Source organism: Panthera tigris, chromosome A2 (assembly GCF_018350195.1).
Source record: "Panthera tigris isolate Pti1 chromosome A2, P.tigris_Pti1_mat1.1, whole genome shotgun sequence".
Classification (NCBI taxonomy): domain Eukaryota; kingdom Metazoa; phylum Chordata; class Mammalia; order Carnivora; family Felidae; genus Panthera; species Panthera tigris.
The window spans coordinates 405702-428662 of record NC_056661.1 but is presented as its reverse complement, the minus strand read 5'-3'; the positions used below and the strand labels follow the sequence as shown (position 1 = coordinate 428662).

The following is a 22961-nucleotide window of genomic DNA, read 5'->3' as shown; positions in this document are numbered from 1 at the left end:
AATATAACTCAAGTGGCTGCTGGGATGCTGTGAAGTCCTATATGCAAATATCCCGGAAGAGGGGCGGAGTCGCCGCCGTCCCAGAAGCCTCTGGGAAGCGGCCGCGCTGCGCGGGCGACTCGTTGGTCCCGGGGAAGATGGCGGCGCCGGAACCGGGGAGCTAGAGAGACTCGGGGCCGCGGCCGCCTGCTCAGCTTGGCGCCTGGGCCGGCCTGGTGAGCGCGGGGCTGCGGGGCCCGCAGGGGACAGCCAGCGTCCGCTCGGCGCCCGCGGCCGGGGGAGGGTGGGAACGCAGCCCGGAGGAGGCGGGGACCCGCGGGCCCGGGGCGGGGCCTGCGGGGTCAGAGGGCGCCGGGCGCCGGGCGCGCGGCTGGCGGGGGGCGCTGGGCGGGGTCTGGGGGTTGTGGCTGAAATTTGCGTGGAGCCGGGGACTAACTGGGGGTCTGGCCCGGGCTGGGGGTGGGGCTCGAGGATAATGGGGGATTTGGCGGTGGGACCAGGAGGGCCCCGTGAACACCTGGCAGGGGAAGGGTTTGGGGTCCCTGGGGTGGAGTCTGAGAGCTTAGGCCGGGCTCGGGGGCTCAAGGAGTAAACTGGGAGGGGATTCTGGAAAGGATAGATTGTAGGGGATGGGGACTGGGGCTTTGAGGGCAGAACTTAAAAGACTTGCGGGGGGCTTGTGGGAGGGGCCTTGGTGTCCCTGGTCTGGGCTCGAAGACGTAGCGGGACCTGGGCTCATGACTCAGAGAAAGGGAGCTGATGGCACTTCTGTGAAAGAAGGAGTAACCTGTAATCGGTGCCTGCGCGTAGAGCATTTCATTGTTGGGCTCAGCAAGTCCCGCCTCGGGCACGACTTTCTGCCTCCGCTGGATGGGGTCTCCTAGCTCTTCCCCCCAGGATGGACCCAGGCCCGACCTCTGCAGGCGCTTCCCACTGCCTTTATTGCTGCCTAGGGGGACCAGTGCACTCCCCTCCGCCCCACCCCTGGTGGTGCACTCCAGCCCGCCCGAGGGGTCCTGCGCAAATGTAAATAGCTCATCGCCCTCCCCGGGCTCCCCCCCCCCAACCCCACTAGGGTGAAGGCTTCCAGCGCCCCCACCACCCACCCTCATCACCTCTGGCCCCCTTTCCCTTCACTCATCTGCTCTAGCTGTCTGGGCTGCTTGGCCACTCCTTGAACACCCCAGGCTCGGTCCAGCCTCTGGGCCTTTGCGTTTGCTGTCCCCTCCACCTTCCCCCAGACATCGTGTGTCTTGCTCCCTCACACCTCTGCTTTGATGTTGTCTCCCTGATGAGACCTCCCTGTCCCCCTGTTTAAAATGCAGCTTCACTCACACAGCACACGAGACCCAAGGGCAGGGAATCGTAGAGAATCGGTTGGGTTCCTTTCATTCCCTGTGGGAACCGGGTGTCCAGTGTGGAGCTCGGCATCCTGCAGGCACTCAGTGAATGTCACTGATGAGCCAGTCTCCGCCGCCACCGCCCCCCCCCAGCCCCAGGAGCTGGTGACTGTCCTCGGGGTGTGACCTGTGGCCTGTGGGCACAATGGATCTGGCTTACGTCTGCGAGTGGGAGAGATGGCCCAAGAGTACCCACTGTCCGTCGGTGCCTCTGGCCTGTGCCTGGTCCTGCCGTAACCTCATTGCCTTCACCACCGACCTTCGGAATGACGACCAGGGTGTGTGCCTCCTTGACCCCAGCCCCGCTCCTGTGTGTCCCTGTGGGGGAACTTTGGGTCTCCAGGCCTGCCTGGGAGCTGCCCCTCACCCATGTGGGCCCTCTCAGGGTTTTCTCATCCATAACGGGGTAGTGGGGACTACAGCCTCACAGGTGTGCAGAGGCCAGGTGCTGTGTTCCCCATACCTGGTGCTGGAATCACCCCCGAGGGATGAAATGGGGCAAAGGGAGCGGGGTCCACCAAGGCTTCCAGACCGTCCATGTTACTATCTTGCATTTGAAAACATCTAAGGTACTTAGTTGGGGGCTGTTTTCCCTTTACTGTCTGGGTAATATGTAGTAGGAAAAAAATAGAAAAGCAGAGAAATTTAAAGGGGAAGAGACCGTGGAGAGATGCCCATCATTAGCCTTTGGGGATCATTTTCTCCCTGTTCTATTTTCTGTGTCTCTTGTGAAAACACCGTGACGCTAGTGGCCAGGTTCAGGCCTGCTTCGGTTTCCAAGGGAACACAGAAGCCTCTTCCTCCATAGCACCAGGGCTGTCTGTGTGGTCAGCAGCAGACGCCCCTGACTCCCCCGTGGGTGGCACGGTTGCTGGATTCATCCCTGACCCCTCCCGGGGTTGTCGTGGCTTCCTGGTTGTTACCGCTGCCGTGCCGTGTGCTGTCCCCGCAGACCTCACCCGCATGATCCACATCCTGGATACGGAACACCCCTGGGATGTGCACTCCGTCAACTCAGAGCACAGCGAGGCCATCACCTGCCTGGAGTGGGACCAGTCAGGTGAGGGCCGGCCTGGGCATGGGTGGTCCTGCATGACTGAGGGGGATAGCGATGCTCTCCCTCGATCCTGAATCTCAGGGTAACACACTCTGTCTCTTCCTGGTCACGCCCCCAGAGTTCACAGCTGGGACTCGAACCCTCAGTCTGTTACAATTGTCACGTCCCCGCGAACACACCTTATGCCACTCCCCTGCTCAGCCTCCACCAGCTTGCTCCTCCCAGGCCCTGAACGCACTGGAATCGCTGCCCCTGTGCACCCTGAGGGTTTGCAGTGTGGGTTTGTGGTCCACAGGCTCCCGGCTCCTGTCGGCTGATGCTGACGGGCAGATCAAGTGCTGGAGCATGGCCGACCACCTGGCCAACAGCTGGGAGAGCTCTGTGGGCAGCTTGGTGGAGGGGGACCCCATCGTGGCACTGTCCTGGCTGCACAATGGGGTGAAGCTGGCATTGCACGTGGAAAAGGTGGGTGTTCACCCGAGCAAGCCGGTGCCGTTGCAGTAGGTGAGACCATGCACCCTGCCTGTCCTCCCGCCACCAGCACCCTTTGGTTTTTGTAGTCCCGGCCCAACTCGCCCGATTCATGCCTTCAATCAGGCTGTCAGCACCTGTGTTTTCTGTGAGCCCCCATTTAACTGACGGCTGCTGTCCTTAATGAACCTTCCGTTCAGCTGGTGGCTGGTATCCTCAGTGGACCGTTCATTTAACTGACAGCTGTTCTCAGAATCCAGTGCACCCCAGAGTTCCTCTTTCTGCACCCCAAGGGCGGGTTGTCAGGTCACAAAGGGCAGACCCCTAAAGTCTGGGCAGGCCATCTGTTGCTGACGTCCTCAGCTGGGTCCAGCATCGGCAGTAAGCAGACCCCGTGCTCCCTTCTCCCCCCACAGTCGGGCGCCTCCAGCTTCGGCGAGAAGTTCTCCCGCGTCAAATTCTCGCCGTCCCTCACACTGTTCGGCGGCAAGCCAATGGAGGGCTGGATCGCAGTGACGGTCAGTGGCCTGGTCACCGTGTCCCTGCTCAAGCCCAGCGGGCAGGTGCTGACGTCAACGGAGAGTCTGTGCCGGCTGCGCGGCCGCGTGGCCCTGGCAGACATCGCCTTCACGGGCGGCGGCAACATCGTGGTGGCCACCGCGGACGGCAGCAGCGCCTCCCCCGTGCAGTTCTACAAGGTGTGCGTGAGCGTGGTCAGCGAGAAGTGCCGCATCGACACCGAGATCCTGCCCTCGCTGTTCATGCGCTGCACCACCGACCTCAACCGCAAGGACAAGTTCCCCGCCATCACCCACCTCAAGTTCCTGGCCCGTGACATGTCAGAGCAGGTGAGTCCTGCCCCGGGCCCGCTCCCCTGGCCGCACGCTCCTCGCCGCGAGTTCTGGGGTCCAGGGTCGGACGGGGGGCTGACACCCCCCCCAGGGGCCCCAGGGAGCCCTGTGTCCCCCTCTTCTGGCTCCCGAGGCGCCCCATCCTGGGCTCGCGGCCCCTCCTCATCCTCACGGCCAGCAGCGTGGGGTCCGCCCGGCTCTCTGCCTCTGACCCTTTGCCCCACCCGCGTGGGGACCTCGTGAGGACGCTGGGCCCCACAGCCTGCGGGTCCCGGGACCAGGACGGGGACGTCTCTGGGGCAGTTGTCCAGCGGTCACCCCGGGTGCCAGTGTAAGGCCCCGGCTTCGTGGAGCTTCCCCCTTGCTCTCCCCTGGGGGACATCTGGCATTCCGGCTCCACACTCCTGACCAGCGGCCGCCTCCGCAGGTGCTCCTGTGTGCGTCCAGCCAGACGAGCAGCATCGTGGAATGTTGGTCTCTGCGGAAGGAGGGGCTTCCCGTGAACAACGTCTTCCAGCAGATCTCGCCTGTGGGTGAGTCTCCCCGTTCCCGGGGCAGCGTGAGGGAGCTGCTCCGAGCAGCCAGGCCGTGTCGGCCTGCCCTACCCTCTTCACCCCTGCCGATGCAGCCTCTTCGCTCCTGTCCCAGACAGCCACCTGACCCGGGGCTCAGAGAGGCGAGGTCCTACCCGGTCATCCCACAGGCGGGTCGCCTGACTGCCTCACTCTCACACCTCCTGCGGGGAGCATGTGCCTGCTTGAGGGAGCTGTGGTGCAAAGGTCCTGGGGCATGAGGCAGGAGCCAGAGCGGGCTGAGCAAAGGGGAGCAAGCAGGCGGTGCGGCAGGGCTGGGGGTACACACGGTCCCTGGGCCACAGAGGGCACTTCATCCTAAAAACAGAACCCTCCAGAAACCCTGGTTTATGGTGAGGAAACAGACCCAGAGGGGGTGGCGGAGTTTCCCCAGGACGTACCCGATGGCTCACCTCCCCCTCCCCCGTCCCTGCACTCAATGTGGAGCCCCCGGTGGCTCCAGATGGTGCCAGCCTCCCCGAAGACCGTGCCCGCTCCCCGACAGAGCTCGGGACGTGCTGGCCCAGCCTTTAATGACTGCGAAGTCAGAAAAGCCACTTGATTTTCACCGCCGGAGCTCACAGGGGACGAAGGCCCCCCGGGGCCCACAAATAGCATTTCCAGCTGATGAAAACAGGGCGCTCTGCTGATTAGCGCTAATGGACCCTGGAGCGGTTGGCTGCTCGGGAGGGTGCTAAGCGGGAACTACGGATGAAGCCATGTCAAGAGGCCCCGCAGCTCCTGCCCCCCCACGGGGGCCACGGGGTGGTTACAGAAGCTGCCCGCTGCGGGGGCCCAGTGGTTAGCATGAAGCACCTTCCCCGGACCCCCCCGTCCTGAGTGAGCTCGTAGCTGGCGGCCGGCATGACCGTGTGTGGCGGGCAGGGCCACACAGGTCTGCACGGTCCCTATGCCCCAGTGCAGTGGGTGACCAGCCCCAGGGCCAGCCTGGCCACAGCCATTGCGTAGCATTTGTGCAGTGCTCGGTGTGACCACTGGCCCGCGGGTGCTGTCTGGACGTCATCCTTGTTAGATGCGAAGTTACACTCTGGCCTCAGGCAGTCTCGGTGCTCCCTGGGCCTCAGTTTCCCCTGGGGGGCTCGGGTCTGCGGCAGGTTTATGAGCTGTGGCAAGCCCTTCAGAGCCGAGCTCTCGAGACAGGTGGGCGGCTGGGAGACGCTGTTTGACCCTTGGTTGTGCCGTGTAACAACCAGCTCAACTTGGCTCACAGCCGTGGCCCCGCGCCGCTCTGGGGGGGGCGCCGCCTCTGCAGCTCCTACCTGGTTTGTGTGCCTGCCGTCAGCCTTCCGGCAGCGTGGGCCGTGCGCCTGATCGCCCCCCATGGCCGCGTGTCCCTGCAGGCTTGCCCAGGCACGTCCCGGCAAATCCACACCGTGTCTCCTCTGGCGTCATGTTGGCCCGCGCCCTCTAGCCACGCCGGGACTCCCGGAAACCACTCTGCCTGTTGCTGGGGCTGTGGGTGCAGGGGGCGCGGGTCTGCGGCCCCTTGACCGTCCAGCTCAAGCCTTAGCAGGCGGGCCGAGCTGGGCTCCGCCCAGGACCTGTCCTGTCACGAGACAACGCACCACGAGCTGGCTGTGTCGCCAGGGCTTGTGGTGGCCGGGAGTGGGGTGCACCCCGCTTCTCTGCTCCAGCTTCGGCCAGGGTCACGGCGGCCTCCCTCCCACTGCCTGTGGCCTCCTGGTCGGGCGAGGTCCCAGGGCAGGACTGGTGGTCCACGTGTGTCACGTGCCTGCCGTGGACCGTTCCGCTGCCTGGGCTGTGGAGTGCTTTGAGGGACGGAGCGGGGCCGGGTCCCCAGCGCAGGGCCGGAGACGGGGGTGCCGGGGCGGCCGTGCCTGGCGTCCCCGGCGGGGGTCCGCCGTGCGGCATTTCTCATTCTGTTGTTGTTTTCCCGTTCCCCCGGCCCCCTTTTCAGTTGGTGACAAACAGCCCATGATTCTCAAGTGGCGGATCCTGTCGGCCACCAACGACCTGGACCGCGTGTCTGCCGTGGCGCTGCCTAAGCTGCCCATCTCGCTCACCAACACTGACCTGAAGGTGGCCAGCGACACCCAGTTCTACCCCGGCCTCGGTACGGCTGGCGCGAGCCCCTGCGGGCGGTGGGCTCTGAGCCCGGGGCTCAAGTCTTAGGGCCGTGGGGCCCGCCCCTGTCCGCCAGGCGGCCCCACTTCCGGGATCCCCCACGCTCCCAGGCCGTGAGACTGGCTAACGGAACACTGTGTGCATAAAGGGCTGTTAGCGACCAGCAAGGACGAGGTTGGGAACTTGGGGTGGACGTTTTAGGTGGGCAGCGCCCTGTTCTGGCGCCTCAGGTGTCGGTCCTGGGCTCAGTTGCAGGTGTCCCTGACCTCAAGTGAGTCAGGACTCAACGTGAGCCCTAACCCTGCCGCCCACTGGTCGTGGGGGTTAGGCCTCCCCACCCCCCATCCTCCCCTCGAGGCCCCTGTGTGCTCCTGGGCCCCGGGGCCTTTGCATTCACCGTCCCCTCCCGCCGTCTCCTCCCACCGTCTCCCTGGAAGGGACCCATTTGCTCGCGTCAGCCACACCTGGGGGAGGAGGTGGGGCGTAGCCCGAACCTGGGGCTGTTGGCAAAGGATGCGGGGAAAGGCTGGCTGTGGGGGCGGCTGGTGGGCCGTGGGTGGCCTGGAGCCACGCCTCTCCCCTGGGCGGCCCCTTCCCACCGCGGGGGAGCTGGGCGGGCCCCCACGCGGCTGAGCGGCCTGTGCTCTGGCCTGTAGGGCTGGCCCTGGCCTTTCACGACGGCAGCGTCCACATTGTGCACCGGCTGTCGCTGCAGAGCATGGCCGTCTTCTACAGTTCTGCGGCCCCGCGCTCCGCGGACGAGCCGGCCATCAAGCGCCCGCGGACCACCGGCCCCGCCGTCCACTTCAAGGCCATGCAGCTCTCCTGGACGTCTCTGGCCCTGGTCGGCATCGACAACCACGGGAAGGTGAGCTTCAGAGCCGCCTCCCTGCTGCTCGCCGGCCCGAGGTCGTCGCCTCTGAGGTCCAATCAAAGCTCCGGCGGCGTGGTCTGTGGCGCCTAGTAGGTGCTCAGCAGGAGCCGTTGGGGTGGTTGGGGTGGTTGCCGTTCACGTAGGATTTCTGGAATCAAGTGCAGTGAAGCACGGAAGCGTAGCGGGTGCTCAGCGGGTGTCCTTGTTCCCGGAGGGACTTGGCCTCGGCCTGGAGGAAGGGGGCCTGGAGGAAGGGGCGAGCTGTGTGCGCTCACCCTCGCGGCCGTGCCCGCCCATCCCCCCCGCCTCCCGTGCTGACTGGGAAACCGGCTTCCGCATTCACGTTGAGACTCCTGACTCGTGAGCCAATCCCTTGCTCGTTTGCTCCGCCCTTGGGGTCTCCAGGAGAGGGGCCAGCGGCCTGGCGTGAGGCGTTCCGCTTCTGGAGAACAGGGTCTGTGTCTCTGCGGAGACCCCCCGCGGCCCTCGAGTGGATCCGCGCCGGCCACGCAGCCTGGTGACAGGCCGGTCCCCCAGAAGCCCCGTGCGGGTGTGGTGGGGTGTGGTGGGGCCTCGGAGGTGCCGCCGCAGCGCAGACACAGCGCGTGCGGCCGCCCCACCCCCTGGCGGGCGGGACGGCCCGGGGAGGGGGTGCGGGGTCCCGCAGCGCTCCCCGCCCCGTCCTCCCCTGCAGCTGAGCATGCTTCGCATCTCGCCCTCCATGGGCCACGCGCTGGACGTGAGCCTGGCCCTGCGGCACTTGCTCTTCCTGCTGGAGTACTGCATGGTGACCGGCTACGACTGGTGGGACACCCTCCTGCACGTGCAGCCCGCCATGGTGCAGAGCCTGGTGGAGAGGCTGCACGAGGAGTACACGCGCCAGAACGCGGCCCTGCAGCAGGTGCAGGGCCTCTTGGGAGACGGGGCGGGGGGGGGGGGGCGCCCCGCCCCGCCCCGCCCCGCCCCGCCCCTCGCACTTGCCGCCACGCCCCCTCCCCGCCCCTCCCCGCCCCTCGCACTTGCCGCCCCGCCCCTCGGGGGCGCCCCGCCCCGCAGGGGGGGGCGGAGGGCGCCGCCTCCCGGGCCCCTCGGGGCCGCCCGCTCACGCCACCTGCCCGCCCAGGTCCTGTCCACCCGGATCCTGGCCATGAAGGCCTCGCTGTGCAAGCTGTCGCCCTGCACGGTGGCCCGCGTGTGCGACTACCACGCCAAGCTCTTCCTCGTGGCCGTCAGCTCCACGCTCAAGTCCCTCCTGCGCCCACACTTCCTCAACACGCCCGACAAGAGCCCTGGCGACCGGCTGACCGAGGTCTGCGCCAAGATCACGGACGCCGGTGGGTGCCGCCCCGGCCCTCACCGGGCTCGCCCCAGGGGAGCATCGGCCGGGCCGGGCCAGTGGGGGGGGCGGGGTGGGGGGCAGAGAGGGGCCCGCTCTGACCCAGGGCCCAGGGCCCGGCTCTCCGGCTCTCGCAGTGGGTGCTGCCGCCGGGCGTCGGCGCGGCCCCCGTGCGCGTGCACCGCGAGGCCGGGTGGGGGCGCCTGACCTCCCGTCTCCTCCCAGACATCGACAAGGTCATGATCAACCTCAAGACGGAGGAGTTCGTCCTGGACATGAACACGCTGCAGGCGCTCCAGCAGCTCCTGCAGTGGGTGGGCGACTTCGTGCTCTACTTGCTGGCCAGTCTGCCCAACCAGGTGCGGCCCCTCCCCCCCCCCAGCCGCCTCCACGGCCCCGGGGCCGCCGGAACCCGCGGGCGGTGAGCTCGGTGCTCTGCCTGCTGCGTCCCCGCACCCATCCCGCACCCATTACCTGCGGGGGGGGGGGGGGGGGGAGGGGCGCTTCCCGTCCCCTGCCGGCACTGCGTGGCGTCCAGGAGCCGGAGCCGTCGGTTGCGCCTCAGAAAAGCCGGGGCCCGGGGCGCCCCCGGCCCGTGCGAGGGAAGCCGGCCCATCTCCCCGCACCCCGGGGTCCTAGGATGCCGCTCGCGCTTAGGCCTGTGGCCCGGGTGCCTCCCCCGCAGGGCTCCCCGCTGCGGCCGGGACACAGCTTCCTGCGGGACGGCACCTCGCTGGGCATGCTGCGGGAGCTGATGGTCGTCATCCGGATCTGGGGCCTGCTGAAGCCCAGCTGCCTGCCCGTGTACACGGCCACCTCAGACGCCCAAGACAGCATGTCCCTGCTCTTCCGCCTGCTCACCAAGCTCTGGATCTGCTGTAAGACGCCGGCCCTCGGCCCTCGGCCCCCCATCAAAATACGAGTCCTGGCTGAGACGCCCCACTCCCCAATACAGGCTCCCCCAGCTTAGACGGTCGTGGTCCCCAGCGCCCAGCACAGGTGCTCGCCAAACGCCTGCGCCCGTTTGCTTGTCTTGCATCACCGGGTCGCGTGTTTGCGGCCGGCCCTGTTCTCGGAAGGGCACCCAGCGCTCCCTGTGTACTTGTTAAACGAATAGGTGGGTCCTGACGCTCGGGAGGTCAGGGTAGAGCTGGGGCCTGAGCCCGGGACCGCTGCTCCGAGCTCCAAGGAGGCCTCGGTGCCCCGCCCCCGGCAGGCAGCGCTCGGGGCAGGGCCGCCCGGCGCGACGTCCCCACGGTCCCCTCCCCGCAGGCCGTGACGAGGGCCCCACGAGTGAGCCGGACGAGGCGCTCGTCGACGAGTGCTGCCTGCTGCCCAGCCAGCTGCTCATTCCCAGCCTGGACTGGCTGCCCGTCAGCGACGGCCTCGTCAGCCGCCTGCAGCCCAAGCAGCCTCTGCGCCTGCAGTTCGGCAAGGCCCCCGCCCTGCCTGCCTGCGCCACCGTGCAGCCCGACGGCCTCAGCAGGTGCGTGCCCGGCTCCGCCTCGCCCCCTGCGCGTGCGCCCTGCTGGTGCCGCCTTCGGGGCTCCGCCTGAACGCCGTCCCCGAGAGACGCCCCGCTCGGTCCCCGACTCCCCCGCCGTCTTTCTCCGTCTTGCCCTCCGTCTGGCGCGTCACCCCTGCGTGGAGTGCCGCGTGCTTGACCTTGAGGACTCGGGCTGCGGCCTCTGTCCCCGTAAGGGGGCAGTCACCCTAGCGTAGACTCCCGTGTGAGCCCTCGCTGCGCAGCAGCACCACGGGGCAGGGGTTTGTCCCCACTTTTCAGGCGAGAAAGGTGCGGTCACTGACCCCAGGTCGCACAAGGTGCTTCCCCGTTTTGGACGCTCACGTGGTGAAGAGAGACCCGCGAATCCTCCGCGAGGTCCATTACTTTGGGTGGAAATTTCAGAAATCGCAGATGAGCCAAAGGAGGAAAGTCAGCACCCGGGGGCCCCCTTTGGGTGTAATGCTTCGGGCATTGGGCCCGCCCCCTTCTGGCAGCTTCCTTCTTGTGTTGCCGTGGGAGGGACCGCCTGAACCATTTGGGTTTGGGTTTCGGGAAAAACTTTAAGAGAAGAGGAGGTCGATCACAATGAGATTTAAAATGTGGTGTTTTGGAAACATTCAAACGCAGTTTTCAGCCCCTCCCCGCGGGTTCTCGGTGGCTTCCAGAGCTTTCCGGCGCCGTTGAGCGTGCGGGCAGAGGGCACGCGTCAGAGATGGCCCGTGTCTGGTGTGTGCGCGCCTCACGTGTCCCCTCTCGTCCGCCAGGGCGCCGGGCCAGCCCAAGATCGACCACCTGCGAAGGCTGCACCTGGGAGCCTACCCCACGGAGGAGTGCAAGGCCTGCACCCGGTGAGCGCCCGCCACGCGGACCCGCCCTCAGCCCTGCCCCGGGGCCGGTGGCTTCCCGCCACGAGCCTGTCTCCCTGCCTGTGAACACGGGTCGTGGGAGCGCCTCCCAGCGAGGGCCACGGCCGCCTTGGGAGGTCCTGAGCACCCTCTCCTGGGGCATCGGTGGCCAGCTGTGCCCGCAGCCCGAGCCTGCCCCAGGGGAGCTCTCCGTCGCCCGGCGGGTGAGGAAACGAAGGCCAGGAGCTTTGCAGACGCAGCCCCACTTGCCGCCACGCAACCCCGGGACCGGGAGCGGGTTCCGGCGCTCAGGGTCACGCTGCCGGGGAGCGGCCAGGCCGGGACTCGAAAACCCCACACCTGTGGCCACTCACGGGGCTGAGCCGGCTCGGTGTCGGGCGGCTCCGGGAACGGCGCTCTGGCGGTGGGGGTGCAGCACGTGCAGAGGCCCAGCGGCAGGGCAGCCCCCCCCCCCCCCCCCCCCCCCCCCCCCGCCGCCTCACCCTGCCGGCTCTGCCCCCAGGTGTGGCTGCGTCACCATGCTCAGGTCACCCAATAAGACCACGGCCGTCAAGCAGTGGGAACAGCGCTGGATCAAGAACTGCCTGTGCGGGGGGCTCTGGCGGCGGGTGCCCCTCAGCTACCCCTGACCGGGAGCCCCCCGGGCCCTCTCGGCGACAGAACGTTCCACACACACCCCGACCTTCATCGGGTACATCAAGAAACGGGCATCCTTGAAGCACGGCCTTCCGGGCCTTATCGGCCAAGGTCGTGTCCCGTCAACGGACGGGGCAGGGGTGGACGCGGCCTGAAGCCGCGAGTTGGTGCCTGTCGGCCCAGCCGGGACTGCTTTCTGCCCCTCAGAGCCTAGCGGTGGTTCCAGGAGGAGGGCCGGCCCCCTGTCCACGTGCCCCAGGCGGCCACCGAGACAGACCTGTGGGTCTCACGGCCTCACGTACTGTCCTCCCTGGACCCCCAGTGGCCCCTCCGGAGGCCCCAGGTCCTGGCTCGGAGGGTCCAGGGTGGCCCGGGGTCTCTGTTCTTTAGAACGTCCCCCCGTGAACTTGTCCAGTGTCTGGGTGGGTACTGCCCATGACACCTGCCTCAGTGTCCTCCCTGTTCCTGTCCGTGCGTCCGCGTGGTTCTGACGTCAGCAGGTCCAATAAATGTCCTGCCAGGTCGCAGGTGTCCTGTCCCTGCCAAGGGTGCTCTCCTCCCCTGGGCTCCCGTGCCCGGTGACTCTCTTGCTCTGTCAGCATTTATCGAGCACCTAGTGTATGCCAGTCACCGAGGTCCCTGCAGGGGGCAGCAGGCCGGGCACCGGTGGGCGATGGGCAGGTCTCTCTCTCTCCTTTTTCCCTGCCTCCCTCTAGCCTCCCTGCTGCAGGCCCTGAGCTGCTCTGGCCCCTGGGCTTCTGGGAGCTCAGGTCTGGTCCCCAGGGGGTCCCGCCTTCTGCCAACGAGCGCTTTCCCAATCACGTCCGGCTTATGTCCCGCTCCCCAGGCCTCCAGACGCAGCGCCCTGCCTGTGGAGTGCTAATGGCTTCTCTGGTTTTCTTGCTGGAAGGTGCAGGGAGGGTGGGGCGGGTGGATGCCCCACGGGGGTCAGACCCTGCACCTGTGCTTGTGGGGCTCCCCGGGCAGTGGGGGCTCGGAGCCCCTTACCGAGGCCCGGGCCGTGTTGCCCCGGAGGGCCTGTTGTCTGAGCCGTGGGCCTTGGTGGGCACGTGGTGGGGGCGGACAAGGGCAGGGAGCCGGCCCTTGGCTGGGCCTCTGCCAGCCGCCTCGCCTCCCACCCTGCTGGTCACCACTGCCTGGTGCCCCTTTAGTGACACGGGGACCCCGAGGGCAGCCCCCCCCCCCCCCCCGGTTGAGTGGTCACTGCTGACAGCCATCCGTGAGCCGGTGGAGGTGAGGCTCTGTGTAAATTGCTCATCTAACAGGTGTAGGCGGAGAGCAGGGGAGAGGCCTCTCCCCGGTGGGGATCCGCTTCGGGGGCCCTTTCCCCCTGACCGTGCCCACACCGCTGCTGTGCCGTCTGCGCGGCTGAGGTGGGGGTTGCCTGTCGTGGCGTCCCTGCACCCCTCTCGGGCCCCCACGCCGTGCTGCCCACGTCCCTCACGCGTCCGCGGCCTCCAGCCACCCCGCCAGTGCGGTCAGCCGTCTGCGTCGGGACAAAGGGCCCGTTGTCACGCACCCCTGTTTCACCCGCTCCAGGTTAACTTGTGGTTTTACGACACGGACCCGACTCGCCCCCACGGGTGATACGTGGGGTCTGCGCCCCCCCCCCCCTCGGGTCTGGGTGGGCTCACGCCTGCGTCCAGCCCTGCGCAGAAGCGGTGCGTGTGACCCCCGAGCGGTTGGAAGCGGCCTTGCTCCCGGCCCCCCACCCCCACCCGGAGCCTGTGCCTCCCTGCCGTGAGCACGCCGCCCCGCTGTGCCGGCCGCTTCCGGACCCGCAGAAGTGGAGCACGGTGACCCGGGGGTGGCTCTCTGTCCCCAGGTTTGGGGTGGACGAGAACAGCCCGTGAACCGGGACGAGCACGGTCGCGTGTGTGCGCCCGGCCGTCCCGGTGGCCGGTCCCCCGTGGGCCCTGCCGAGCCCCGGATGAGCTCGCCAGGCGGGTTAGGTCAGCAGGGTCCCGCGTTCCTGTCCCTGTCCTGTGCCCACCAGCGGTTACCATGACACCCGTGTGTCCCCACAGCGCCTGCCTCTGGGGTCAACAGCAAGGCCCTGTTCTAGTTAGTACGTGAAGGCAGCTCAGCCCGGCCGGCTGGGTGTGCGGCCAGCCTCGTCAGAGCGGAGGCCCTGTGTCACAGAGGTGGCCACCGGGACCACGTTCGGAAGATGTGTGTGCTGCTGTGGGCTTAGTGCCCACCGAGCTCATGGCCCGCCTCCGCACACTGTTCACCAGAACCTTCTGTGGTTCCCACACTGACCACGGGAGGGGGGTGAAGATGCCCCGGGAGATGTCACACCGGCCAGCCCCTAGTCAGACGCGAACCACCACTCCTACCCCCTGCCCCGGGCCCACCGGGGCCCTGACCTCCAGAAACAAGCGGGAAAGCAGGACCGGGGCGGCCTTTGGCTTCCTATTCGCGGGCCGTGCCCCCTGGACACCCAGGTCGTTCCTGCGCCTGCCCGGGGCTCGGGGTCATCCTGCTGCCCCTGACGGGCCGGCCACACTCCCCGGCACCTGAGAACCCGCCCGTCTGGGGAAGCTGCTGGAAGGGGCCCTCCAGGCTGAGCGGGCTGCGGTTTCCCCCGTGGCAGCAGAAGCCACAAGGTCTCCCGCCAGGCCCTCGCCCGGGAAACCCGCCCCCTTCCTCTGGGGCAGACCCGCCGGCCCCCAGCCCTTCCCCAGGCCCTGCTCTGACCCTCCAGGTGCCAGGTCGTCAGCGGGGCAGCTGCATTTGAGTTTCAAACGAACAACAAATACTGTTTCAGTACAAGGCCGTCCCACATACCACGGGGCACTCTCATCATGCAAAAGTAGTTGTTGTTTTTCTGAAATTCCCGTTTAACCGGACGTGTGTTTTTATTTGCTGAATCTAGTCATCGTAGCCGCACCCACACTTTCCCCCCAAACTGGATCATCTCAAAGCCACTCCCTGACATCACTTCATCCAGGAAATACCTATTGAATGAATGAGACTCCGGGGTCTGGATGGCCAGCAATTGTCTCTCCTCCCCCCCCCTTATTTAAATGTGTCCAGTTTCTTAAATTACACACGAGATTCCTGAGCCTCGTGTCCATCATCAGAAGGGCTGAGTGAGTTACATCCTGTGTAATGGGATGTTTGAGTTACTATGAGCAGGTCTTAGTGACCATGGTGCCCAGCCCAGGACCGTGCACACAGCTGGTGCTCCATAAAAGCTTTTGTATGCATGAGCATATGACTCCAAGGTAAACACTCTGTGGTGGAAAAGTGAAACTTGGCCACCGGTTCCAAACCCCCTGACTCACAGTCCCTAGGGGTGGGCACATGACTTCACCTCTCAGATCCTCAGTCTTCTTTTCAACAAAAGGGAAGTCGTGAGCCCCCTTTGTGGGCCACGCTTACCACCTGGGCCCTGGCAGGTGTGGGTCTCGACGGCCCCTCACCCAGCTGGGAGAAAGCACGGGGCCTCGGGGCCTGGGTAAACTGGACCCTTGACCAGAAGGGTAAACGGAGACCCAGGAGGGCAGGGAGTCCCTCAGACCCAGTGTGACTGCTCTAAGACAGGCATCAGCCTTCCTCATTCTGGGAGCCCCAAGTCCCCGGAAGTGACTATGAACGCCGGTGCTGTGATCCTGGGTTCGAATCCAGGCTTTGCCCAGAAGCTTCCCCCGACCTGAGCCTCCGTTTCCCGATGCGGGACGGGGGTCATAGAACAGAATGACTCGAGAGGGTCTGTGAAGCTGAAGCTCCCCCCAGAGCAGGGTCTCGCCCGCAGGGCGGCTTCCCCGCCACCTCCCGGGACCGCGGATGGAGGAGCACGGGCGCCCCCGCGCGGCCGCGCGTGCTCAGGACGGGCCGGAAGCGTGCAGGAGAGGATGCTTTATTGCGCGACCCCGGTCGGCCGCCCCTCGGGGCCTCGTCAAGCGGCCGCGCCCTCGGCCATCACGCCGTCGATCCAGGCCACGTAGCTCGCCAGGCGCGTGTAGATGCCGGGCTTCTTGCGGTTGCCGCACACGCGCGAGCCCGACGTGACCACGGCCTCGGCCACGCCCCCGCACACCAGCGGGCCCCCGGAGTCGCCCTGCGGGGACAGGACGGCGGGCCGGGCCGTGAGCGCTGCAGCCGCGCCTGCAGGGACCCCCGCCCGCGCACCTTGCAGGTGTCCCGGCGGTTGCTCCCCCCGCACCACCCCTGCCACCCCACCTTGCAGGTGTCCCGGCGGTTGCTCCCCCCGCACCACCCCTGCCACCCCACCTTGCAGGTGTCCCGGCGGTTGCTCCCCCCGCACCACCCCTGCCCGCGCACCTTGCAGGTGTCCCAGCGTTACTCCCCCCGCACCCCCCGCCCGCACCCCCCCCCCCACCTTGCAGGTGTCCCGGCGGTTGCTCTCCCCGCACATCATGCTCTGGGTGATGGTGCCGTCGTGGTACGTGCGCTGGTTGCAGGTGGCGCGGTCGAGCACCCGCAGTTGCAATTGCTGCAGGCGGTCCGGCCGGCGGCCCGCGTGGGTGACCACGCCCCAGCCGGCCACGTCGCAGAGCGTGCCGGCCGCCACGTCGCGGTCCAAGCGCTGCCAGGCCAGGGGCTGCACGGCGGGGCCCAGCTCGGCCTTCTCTGACAGCTATACGGGAAGGGGCGGGAGCGGGGGTCAGGGCGGGGGGGCAGCGGGGGTCGCGTGCGGCAGGTGGGACTGAGGCTGGGCTCGGCAGACCTGCAGCAGGAGGAGGTCGTGGTCGATTGTGTCGGGCCGGCTGTCCGGGTGGGGCACTGCGCGGAGCACGTCGTACAGGCGCTTGGAGGGCTCGGGCTGCGACAGGGAGTGTGCGCCCAGGAGCACCTGCAGCTTCCCGTCGGCCCTGGGCGTGGGGGGGTCCACATGAGAACCGCGTCACCCCCCACCCAGCCCCCCCCCCAGCCCCCCCGCTGGCTCCGGACACTCACAAGTCCTCCACGCAGTGCGCCGCGCTCAGCACCCACCGCTCGGACACCAGGAAGCCGCCGCACAGGTGCTTGCCGTTGACCTGCACCGACGCCATGTAGGGCCGCGCGTGGGACTCGGCCTCGCGGCCGCCCAGGATTCGCCCACGGGGCTGCGCCGCTGGGGGAGGGAGGGCAGGTGTGTGCTTCAGGGGGCGGGCCTCCCTGCCCCACCCGGCCCTCAGGCCGCCCAGACCTGGAGTCCGGTGGGGGGGGGGGGCAGGCCTGGAGTCCAGTCCGATCGGAGGGGAGGGGGCCCAGGCCTGGAGTCCGGTGGGGGGGGGGGGCCCAGGCCTGGAGTCCGGTCCGAGGTGGCGGGGCAGGCCTGGAGTCCGGTCATAGGGGGGGGGCAGGCCTGGAGTCCAGTCTGGTGGGGGGCCCAGGCCTGGAGTCCGGTGGGGGGGGGGGGCAGGCCTGGAGTCCAGTCCGATCGGAGGGGAGGGGGCCCAGGCCTGGAGTCCGGTGGGGGGGGGGCAGGCCTGGAGTCCGGTCATGGGGGGGGGGCAGGCCTGGAGTCCAGTCTGGTGGGGGGTGCAGGCCTGGAGTCCAGTCCGGTGGGGGGGGGTGCCCAACCTGGAGTCCGGTTGGAGGGGGGGGGCAGGCCTGGAGTCCAGTCCGATCGGAGGGGAGGGGGCCCAGGCCTGGAGTCCGGTGGGGGGGGGGGCAGGCCTGGAGTCCGGTCATGGGGGGGGGGCAGGCCTGGAGTCCAGTCTGGTGGGGGGTGCAGGCCTGGAGTCCAGTCCGGTGGGGGGGGGTGCCCAACCTGGAGTCCGGTCGGAGGGGGGGGGCAGGCCTGGAGTCCAGTCCGGTCAGAGGTGGGGGGCCCAGCCTGGAGTCCGGTCAAAGGGGGGGGGCAGGCCTGGAGTCCAGTCCGGTGTGGGGGGCAGGCCTGGAGTCCGGTCCGGGCCCACTGGGAGCAGGGGACTCTGGGGCAAATTCGCTAAGTGTGGCTGACCAGACCCAGCAGTCCCGGCCGTTTGCACCGACAACTTGACCCTCACTGGAGGCCGAGCTTGGACTCTGAGAGCTCAGGCTTCATATTCGAAGTTTGGGGAAAATCCTTCCTTTTCAGAGCTTTCCATTCACCTGCTGGAGCCGGGGACACTCCTGCTTGATGGCGGCGGGGGGGGGGGGGGGGCGGCTGACCGCCCTCCAGACTGGTGGCTCCCAGCTGTCCCCAGTAGGCCCAGGCCCTGTCACTCACCACACGCGGCTGCGCCCAGGAGGACCAGAGTCACCAGGTGCACCAGGCAGGCGGTCATACTGCTGCTGTGGCCCGAGCGGGGACTCAGGCTGGGGCCCCCAGGCACCAACACTTGTATGAGCGGGCAAGGGGGCGGGGCTCCCAAGGCTCGCTCTGCTGCGTGGCCCCGTCCAGCAGGGCGAAGGGGAGCCTGCCTGTTCCGTGCCCACCCTCCACGGGAGCCCCGCACGGGGAGGACAGGCGGCTGGAGGGGACTCTTGCCTCTGTGTCAGGTCCAGGGCTGGTCCCCGTGCGGGCCGCAGACCCTCAGGCAGACCCACTCTCAGCCCCCCAGCCCAGGCTCCCCAGAGTGCCCTTCCTGCCCCCAAGGTTTTGCAACAGCAGCTGGAGGCCACAGTTTGTAAACAACCAACTTCCTCCGTTTTTCTGCCCCTCCCTTCTTTCTCTTCCTCCTCCAACTAAGAGAGGAGGTCCGTGGGGGTGGGAAGGTCACCTGACAGCCCTGTCCCTGTTGGCTCTGGGGCCCAACACCCCAACAAATGGAATGTTAGAAAGGGGGTGTGTCAGATACAAATGACAGAAAAAACAAGTTGAACTGGGTGGGGTCTTCAACAAGGACATTTAAATGGAAAGTTCAGGGACTACTTTCAGGTGTAGCTTGATCCAGGTGCCTGACCACTATCAGGTGTCTCTGTCTCTAGTTCGTCCTTTCCTCCTTGGTGATTTTTCTCCTCACCAGGCTCCCCTGTTGTGGGCCCAGGGGCCCCAGACTCAGCCCAGTGGCTCAGTGGGCCCCTCCCCCAATTCCCCATCACTCCAGCCAGCTTCTCAAGGCTGCCTCTGGTTAGCTGAGCTTTGATCACATGTCCCTTCCCAAGCCAATCACTGGGAGCAAGGGTTGGCAGGTTCTGATGAGCAGAATGGGTTGCGTGACCCTTTATAAGGTCAGGATGATGGATCGATGTCTCATGAACCCATGGAGGGGGGCAGTGCTGGGAACACAAGGGCGGGACGGGCCTTGGACATCCCCAGTGGGCACATTGCACAGTATTTTCCCTCTACTGCTTTCCTCTTTGCTGTGGACTGTTTCAGGCACAGAGAATAGAAAAAATGTAGCCAGTGTGATTTGTTAGATCGTAACATGTTTCCTTATTGAAATCAGAAACTCGAAACTAAAGCCCGATAGGCTATGGAGTCCAGGTTATGTAAGAGTTGGAAACTGCAACAAAATTTGAAACGTCTTCAATAAATAACCCTGAACACTCCCCACCCGGGCGCCCAACGAACCAACGACTGCCAGCGTGCCCGGCTAGGTTGGAAGGGTGACTGACCGGCTGACCCCCGGCCAGTGCTTGGGCGGAGCTGTGGGAGGGGAGCACCCCAAGGCAGAGGGAGCCCCAGAGGCCAGAACCGTGCGGCAGAGCCCAGTCCGGTGACCTCCAGTGGGGGGGGGGGGGGGCGGGGGGCAGGGTTCATGAGGCCGAGGCCCGTGTGGGACCCGAACCCCTCCCCTCACTCCTTCCTGCAGGGAAACCGAGGCTCAGGGAAAGACAGGTGCCCAACGTAGCTGGGACTCAAACCTAGGCTGCCGAGCACAGCTTCACGCCTGTCTGTACCTCGACTTCTTTGCCTGTAAAATGGGGCAGGACTAGGACTCGCCTCAAGGGCCGGATGAGTGAACGGTGGCAGAGACTTGGACCGGTCCGTGTGCCGCGCGAGCAGTGACTCAATCCGGTGACGCTGGGAACCCGGGTGGCAGCTGGCATCCTTTGTGGAGGGTGGGGAAGGTCTTCTTACCCCAGGGCCCCGAATTTGCTGCCGTTTGCAGGTGACACGCTCACGAGACACACTTTCCGGACCACTCTGGGGCCCTCGTTGTACAACCAAGAAACACGCGCATTCTTACGAAAACCAACAGGCTTTTATTGTCACCGTGGGCAGGGCCCAGCCAGCGGCGCCCTTTCTAGAGGGTCCTGCTCGCAGGGTCCCTGGGATGCACCGAGGGGCGGTCGTCCTGGCGACGGATGATGGAGTTGATCCAGTTGGCGAACTGTGCCACCGGAGCGAAGGCGTCTGGGTAGAAGCCGGAGCCACAACTTCCACGGATGAAGGAGTCGATGCCCTGAATCAGCCCGTTGCAGACCAGGGGCCCCCCCGAGTCCCCCTGCGGACACAGACAGGGTCGGAAGGCTGGCCTTCCAGGGCTCTGGCCGCAGCCCAGGCGGGAGCGGGGGGGGGGGTACCCGGGGTGGGGGGACCGGGGTGGGGACCGGGGGACCCGGGTACGTACAAAGCAGATGCCGGCCTGCCGGCGTGGCACCAGCGTGCACACGTTGGAACGGGGGCACAGGGTGGTCACCACGGTCACGTTGAGCTCCTGCAGGATGTTGGGCGGTGGCTGGGTTGTGCCCAGCTGGCCCCAGCCCATGGCCAGGCACTGCACCCCACTGCCCACACCTTCGTTCTGGGCAGGCAGCCTGGCCACCCGCACGTTGGCGTTGATGGTGGCCGACCCATTGAGCTGTGGCGGGTGGAACAGAGAGCGTCACAGGGGGTGGTGGGCCATGACCTTCCCCTCCCCGGGCCTCAGTTTCCCCATCTGTCTAGTGGGAGCAGCCGCAGTGGTTCAGAGCATCTCTGGACATGTCTTTGTTTAAATATTTTTAAAAAAAGTTTATTTATTTTTGAGAGCAGGAGACAGAGCACGAGCATGAGCACGAGCAGGGGAGGGGCAGAGAGAGAGAGAGACACAGAATCCAAAGCAGCTCCAGGCCCTGAGCTGTCAGCACAGAGCTGACGCGGGGCTTGAACTCACGAACTGTGAGATCACGACCTGAGCTGAAGTCGGACGCTCAACCGACTGAGCCCCTTAGGCGCCCCCGGCCATGTCTGTATGCAGTGGGTAACCAATAAAAACACTGGGCAACAGCGGTGACACTTCCCTTGTTCTAGAACATTCCCAGAGAATAACCCTAAGTTTGCAAGCAGTGGGGAAGGGAGTCTCCCACCGGCTGAATGTGGGGAATGTCACCCCATGTCACAAAGACAGGAGCGGTCCCCGTGCCTGGCCACACGGATAATAAGTCTGCCCACGGACAGCGGCTCACAGCCTCCCGCACCTGTGCCCTCAGCAGCCCGCCAGGTGGGATTGGTTTCTCCACGTCACGGGGTGGGGGCTGAGGCACAGAGAGGCGACCTACCCAGCTAGAGTGGGGGTTTGACGCAGGCCCCCCGTTCTGGGCCCCCCAGTCTTCCCGCCTCTGCACCCTCCCCAAGCCTCCTGCCCCCTGGGTGTCCCCTCCCCGCCCAGCCGGCCTTGCACCTGGAGAATCACGATGTCGTTCAGCAGCCTCTGGGGGTCGAAGCCGTTTTCAAAGACCCGCTGGATGGTGAACAGTTGCCTGGTGGGCTCTCGCCGCCGCAGGTCATGTGCCCCCAGCACCGCCACCACCGACCGGAAGTTCCTGCAGCAAGGAAGAGGCAGGAGGTGATTCAAGGCGGCCCTGGTGGTTGGGACCGCGGAGAGACCCCGAGCTCAGCTGTGACCCCCACCCAGGAGGGCCTGGCCTGTCCCCGCCAGCCCAGGAGGGCCCGGCCTGAACCCCCCCCCAGCCCAGGAGGGCCCGGCCTGACCCCCCAGCCCAGGAGGGCCTAGCCTGGCAGGTGCGCTAATGCGGCCCCGCCCCTGGGAGGTCTCACTTCCTTCCCGTTAGATACACGCGGCAACGGGGCTGTGAGAAAGGGAGGCGTGAGCTGGGGTGACTCACAGGCCGTCCACGCAGTGGGCAGCCGACATGACGAAGTTCGGGGCGATGAGTGTGCCACCACAGAAGTGGCCTCCACGCAGCTGCAGAGACACCATGAAGGGCCATGCGTGGGGCCGGGCCGGGCGGCCGCCCACGATCTCCGAGGCCAGTGCAGGGCCTGAGGACACACGGGGGGAGGGGGGTGAGTCCCGTGCAGGAGCCCCGGCGGCCGATGCATCCAGATGAGGAAACTGAGGCACGGGGTGGGGGGTGTGCCTGCCACCACCCTACCACCCCGCCAGAGCACAGCTCTTTAGACATAGTGGCTTTGGGGTCCCCAGAGGGTTCGCACCCCAGCTCCGGGCTCCCGTGCCGGCCTCACCACCCACAGCCTCACTGTCCCGCTCTGGAAACAGGCCTGCTCGTCACGGCGGTCCCCTTCCCACGAGGATGAGGGGCCACGAGGGCCCAGGACAAGCGCAGAGGCCAAGATGCCCGGGGACAGACGGACGGACAGACACGTGGCCGCACTCACCACCCAGCAGCATGGCCAGCAGCACGGGGGCGAGGGCAGGGCCGGTGGATCTGCGGCTTGGGGTCATGGTCGGGCTGGGGCTCTGGCGTCTCTGACCCCTGTGCCCATCTGCCCCTCTTATAGCCCCCATCCCCGGAGGCCGTTGCCCTTGCCCCACGGTGGGGCCAGGTGTCCCCACTTCCTCTTCCCCGCCCAGGGTTGGGGGGGTGCAAGGGGCCGGGGTTGGCTCCGCAGGGTCACTGGATGCGTCCCACGGCCAGGGCCGCACAATTAAATGGGAAGGTCAGATACGCAATGTCTTTCAGTAGAAGTGTATCCCCAGTTCCGCACAGGACCCCCCCCCGCCACGAAGTGAGTCCTCGCTTCCCCGACACTCACATTGACCTGGGCGTCCTGTGTTTTTACTGAATCTGGCACCCTAGGCCCAGAGGACACTGGCTGGGGCCCCCGCGTGCCTCAGTTTACCCCAGGCACTATCATAGTGTCAACAATGCTGCACGGTCTGTGTCCTGACGTTCCGCAGGGACGGAAGACTGAGGCAGGGAGGGGGCCTCCCCCCCCCCCCCCCGGGCTCCTGCCCACACGGGGGATCCGGGGTCCACACCCAGCCCCCAGGGCTCACAGCAGGAACTCACTGTCACGGGGTCAGCATCTGGAGTCCGGCACAAGTCCTGGGAAGGGGCCCCCACCCCCCAGCCCCCCTGAGCTTCCCTGAAGCCCCCCTCCCCCCCGCTGAGCCTGGCCCGGCCAGTGCCCTGGCCCCAGCTGGGCCTGACCTCCAGTTAGCCGGAGTGCTCTGCCCAGGGGCAGCCGAGGG

The 22961-nt window shown here is 66.7% G+C and overlaps 3 protein-coding genes across 4 annotated transcripts; 1 reads left to right on the top strand and 2 right to left on the bottom strand.

The window, feature by feature from the left end:
• The first annotated feature begins 101 nt into the window (after positions 1-101).
• Positions 102-12199, top strand: MED16 (mediator complex subunit 16). 2 transcript variants are annotated; one of them, XM_042977495.1, is made up of 15 exons: positions 102-215; positions 1494-1678; positions 2353-2460; positions 2753-2922; positions 3345-3776; positions 4207-4312; positions 6291-6446; positions 7114-7325; positions 8026-8232; positions 8455-8665; positions 8893-9026; positions 9353-9545; positions 9940-10153; positions 10939-11022; positions 11543-12199. In XM_042977495.1, exons 2-15 carry the CDS (start codon positions 1546-1548, stop codon positions 11667-11669), a joined length of 2487 nt encoding a protein of 828 aa, XP_042833429.1. In that variant the 5' UTR covers positions 102-215; positions 1494-1545; the 3' UTR covers positions 11670-12199. The 2 variants fall into 2 exon arrangements, with proteins under 2 accessions (XP_042833429.1, XP_042833430.1); XM_042977496.1 differs by lacking the exons at positions 9940-10153; positions 10939-11022; positions 11543-12199 and adding an exon at positions 9623-9885.
• Positions 12200-15546: 3347 nt separating this feature from the next.
• Positions 15547-18243, bottom strand: CFD (complement factor D). The gene is made up of 5 exons (XM_042977494.1): positions 17864-18243; positions 16624-16780; positions 16394-16538; positions 16046-16303; positions 15547-15763 (listed from the first exon to the last, which is right to left on the bottom strand). The coding sequence occupies exons 1-5, from the start codon at positions 17919-17921 to the stop codon at positions 15602-15604; spliced, it is 780 nt and encodes a 259-aa protein (XP_042833428.1). The 5' UTR covers positions 17922-18243; the 3' UTR covers positions 15547-15601.
• Positions 18244-19765: 1522 nt separating this feature from the next.
• On the bottom strand, positions 19766-22402 carry LOC102951727 (neutrophil elastase). The gene is made up of 5 exons (XM_042977245.1): positions 22145-22402; positions 21631-21787; positions 21186-21327; positions 20154-20384; positions 19766-20027 (listed from the first exon to the last, which is right to left on the bottom strand). Exons 1-5 carry the CDS (start codon positions 22272-22274, stop codon positions 19827-19829), a joined length of 861 nt encoding a protein of 286 aa, XP_042833179.1. The 5' UTR covers positions 22275-22402; the 3' UTR covers positions 19766-19826.
• Between the last annotated feature and the right edge of the window lie 559 nt (positions 22403-22961).

Bases quoted from the DNA above. Each gene is read 5' to 3' on its own strand.
- MED16 (XM_042977495.1), top strand. From the start codon at position 1,546: ATGGATCTGGCTTACGTCTGCGAGTGGGAGAGATGGCCCAAGAGTACC. The intron at 2,461-2,752 runs GTGAGGGCCGGC...TGTGGTCCACAG, and splicing joins CCTGGAGTGGGACCAGTCAG to GCTCCCGGCTCCTGTCGGCT. The intron at 11,023-11,542 runs GTGAGCGCCCGC...CTCTGCCCCCAG, and splicing joins GAGTGCAAGGCCTGCACCCG to GTGTGGCTGCGTCACCATGC.
- CFD (XM_042977494.1), bottom strand. From the start codon at position 17,921: ATGACCGCCTGCCTGGTGCACCTGGTGACTCTGGTCCTCCTGGGCGCA. The intron at 16,539-16,623 runs GTGAGTGTCCGG...CCCCACGCCCAG, and splicing joins GCGCACTGCGTGGAGGACTT to GGCCGACGGGAAGCTGCAGG. The intron at 15,764-16,045 runs GTGGGGGGGGGG...CTGTCCCCGCAG, and splicing joins ACCGCCGGGACACCTGCAAG to GGCGACTCCGGGGGCCCGCT.
- LOC102951727 (XM_042977245.1), bottom strand. From the start codon at position 22,274: ATGGGGGCTATAAGAGGGGCAGATGGGCACAGGGGTCAGAGACGCCAG. The intron at 21,788-22,144 runs GTGAGTGCGGCC...GTGTGTCCTCAG, and splicing joins GCTGGCCATGCTGCTGGGTG to GCCCTGCACTGGCCTCGGAG. The intron at 21,328-21,630 runs GTGAGTCACCCC...TCCTTGCTGCAG, and splicing joins GCCCACTGCGTGGACGGCCT to GAACTTCCGGTCGGTGGTGG.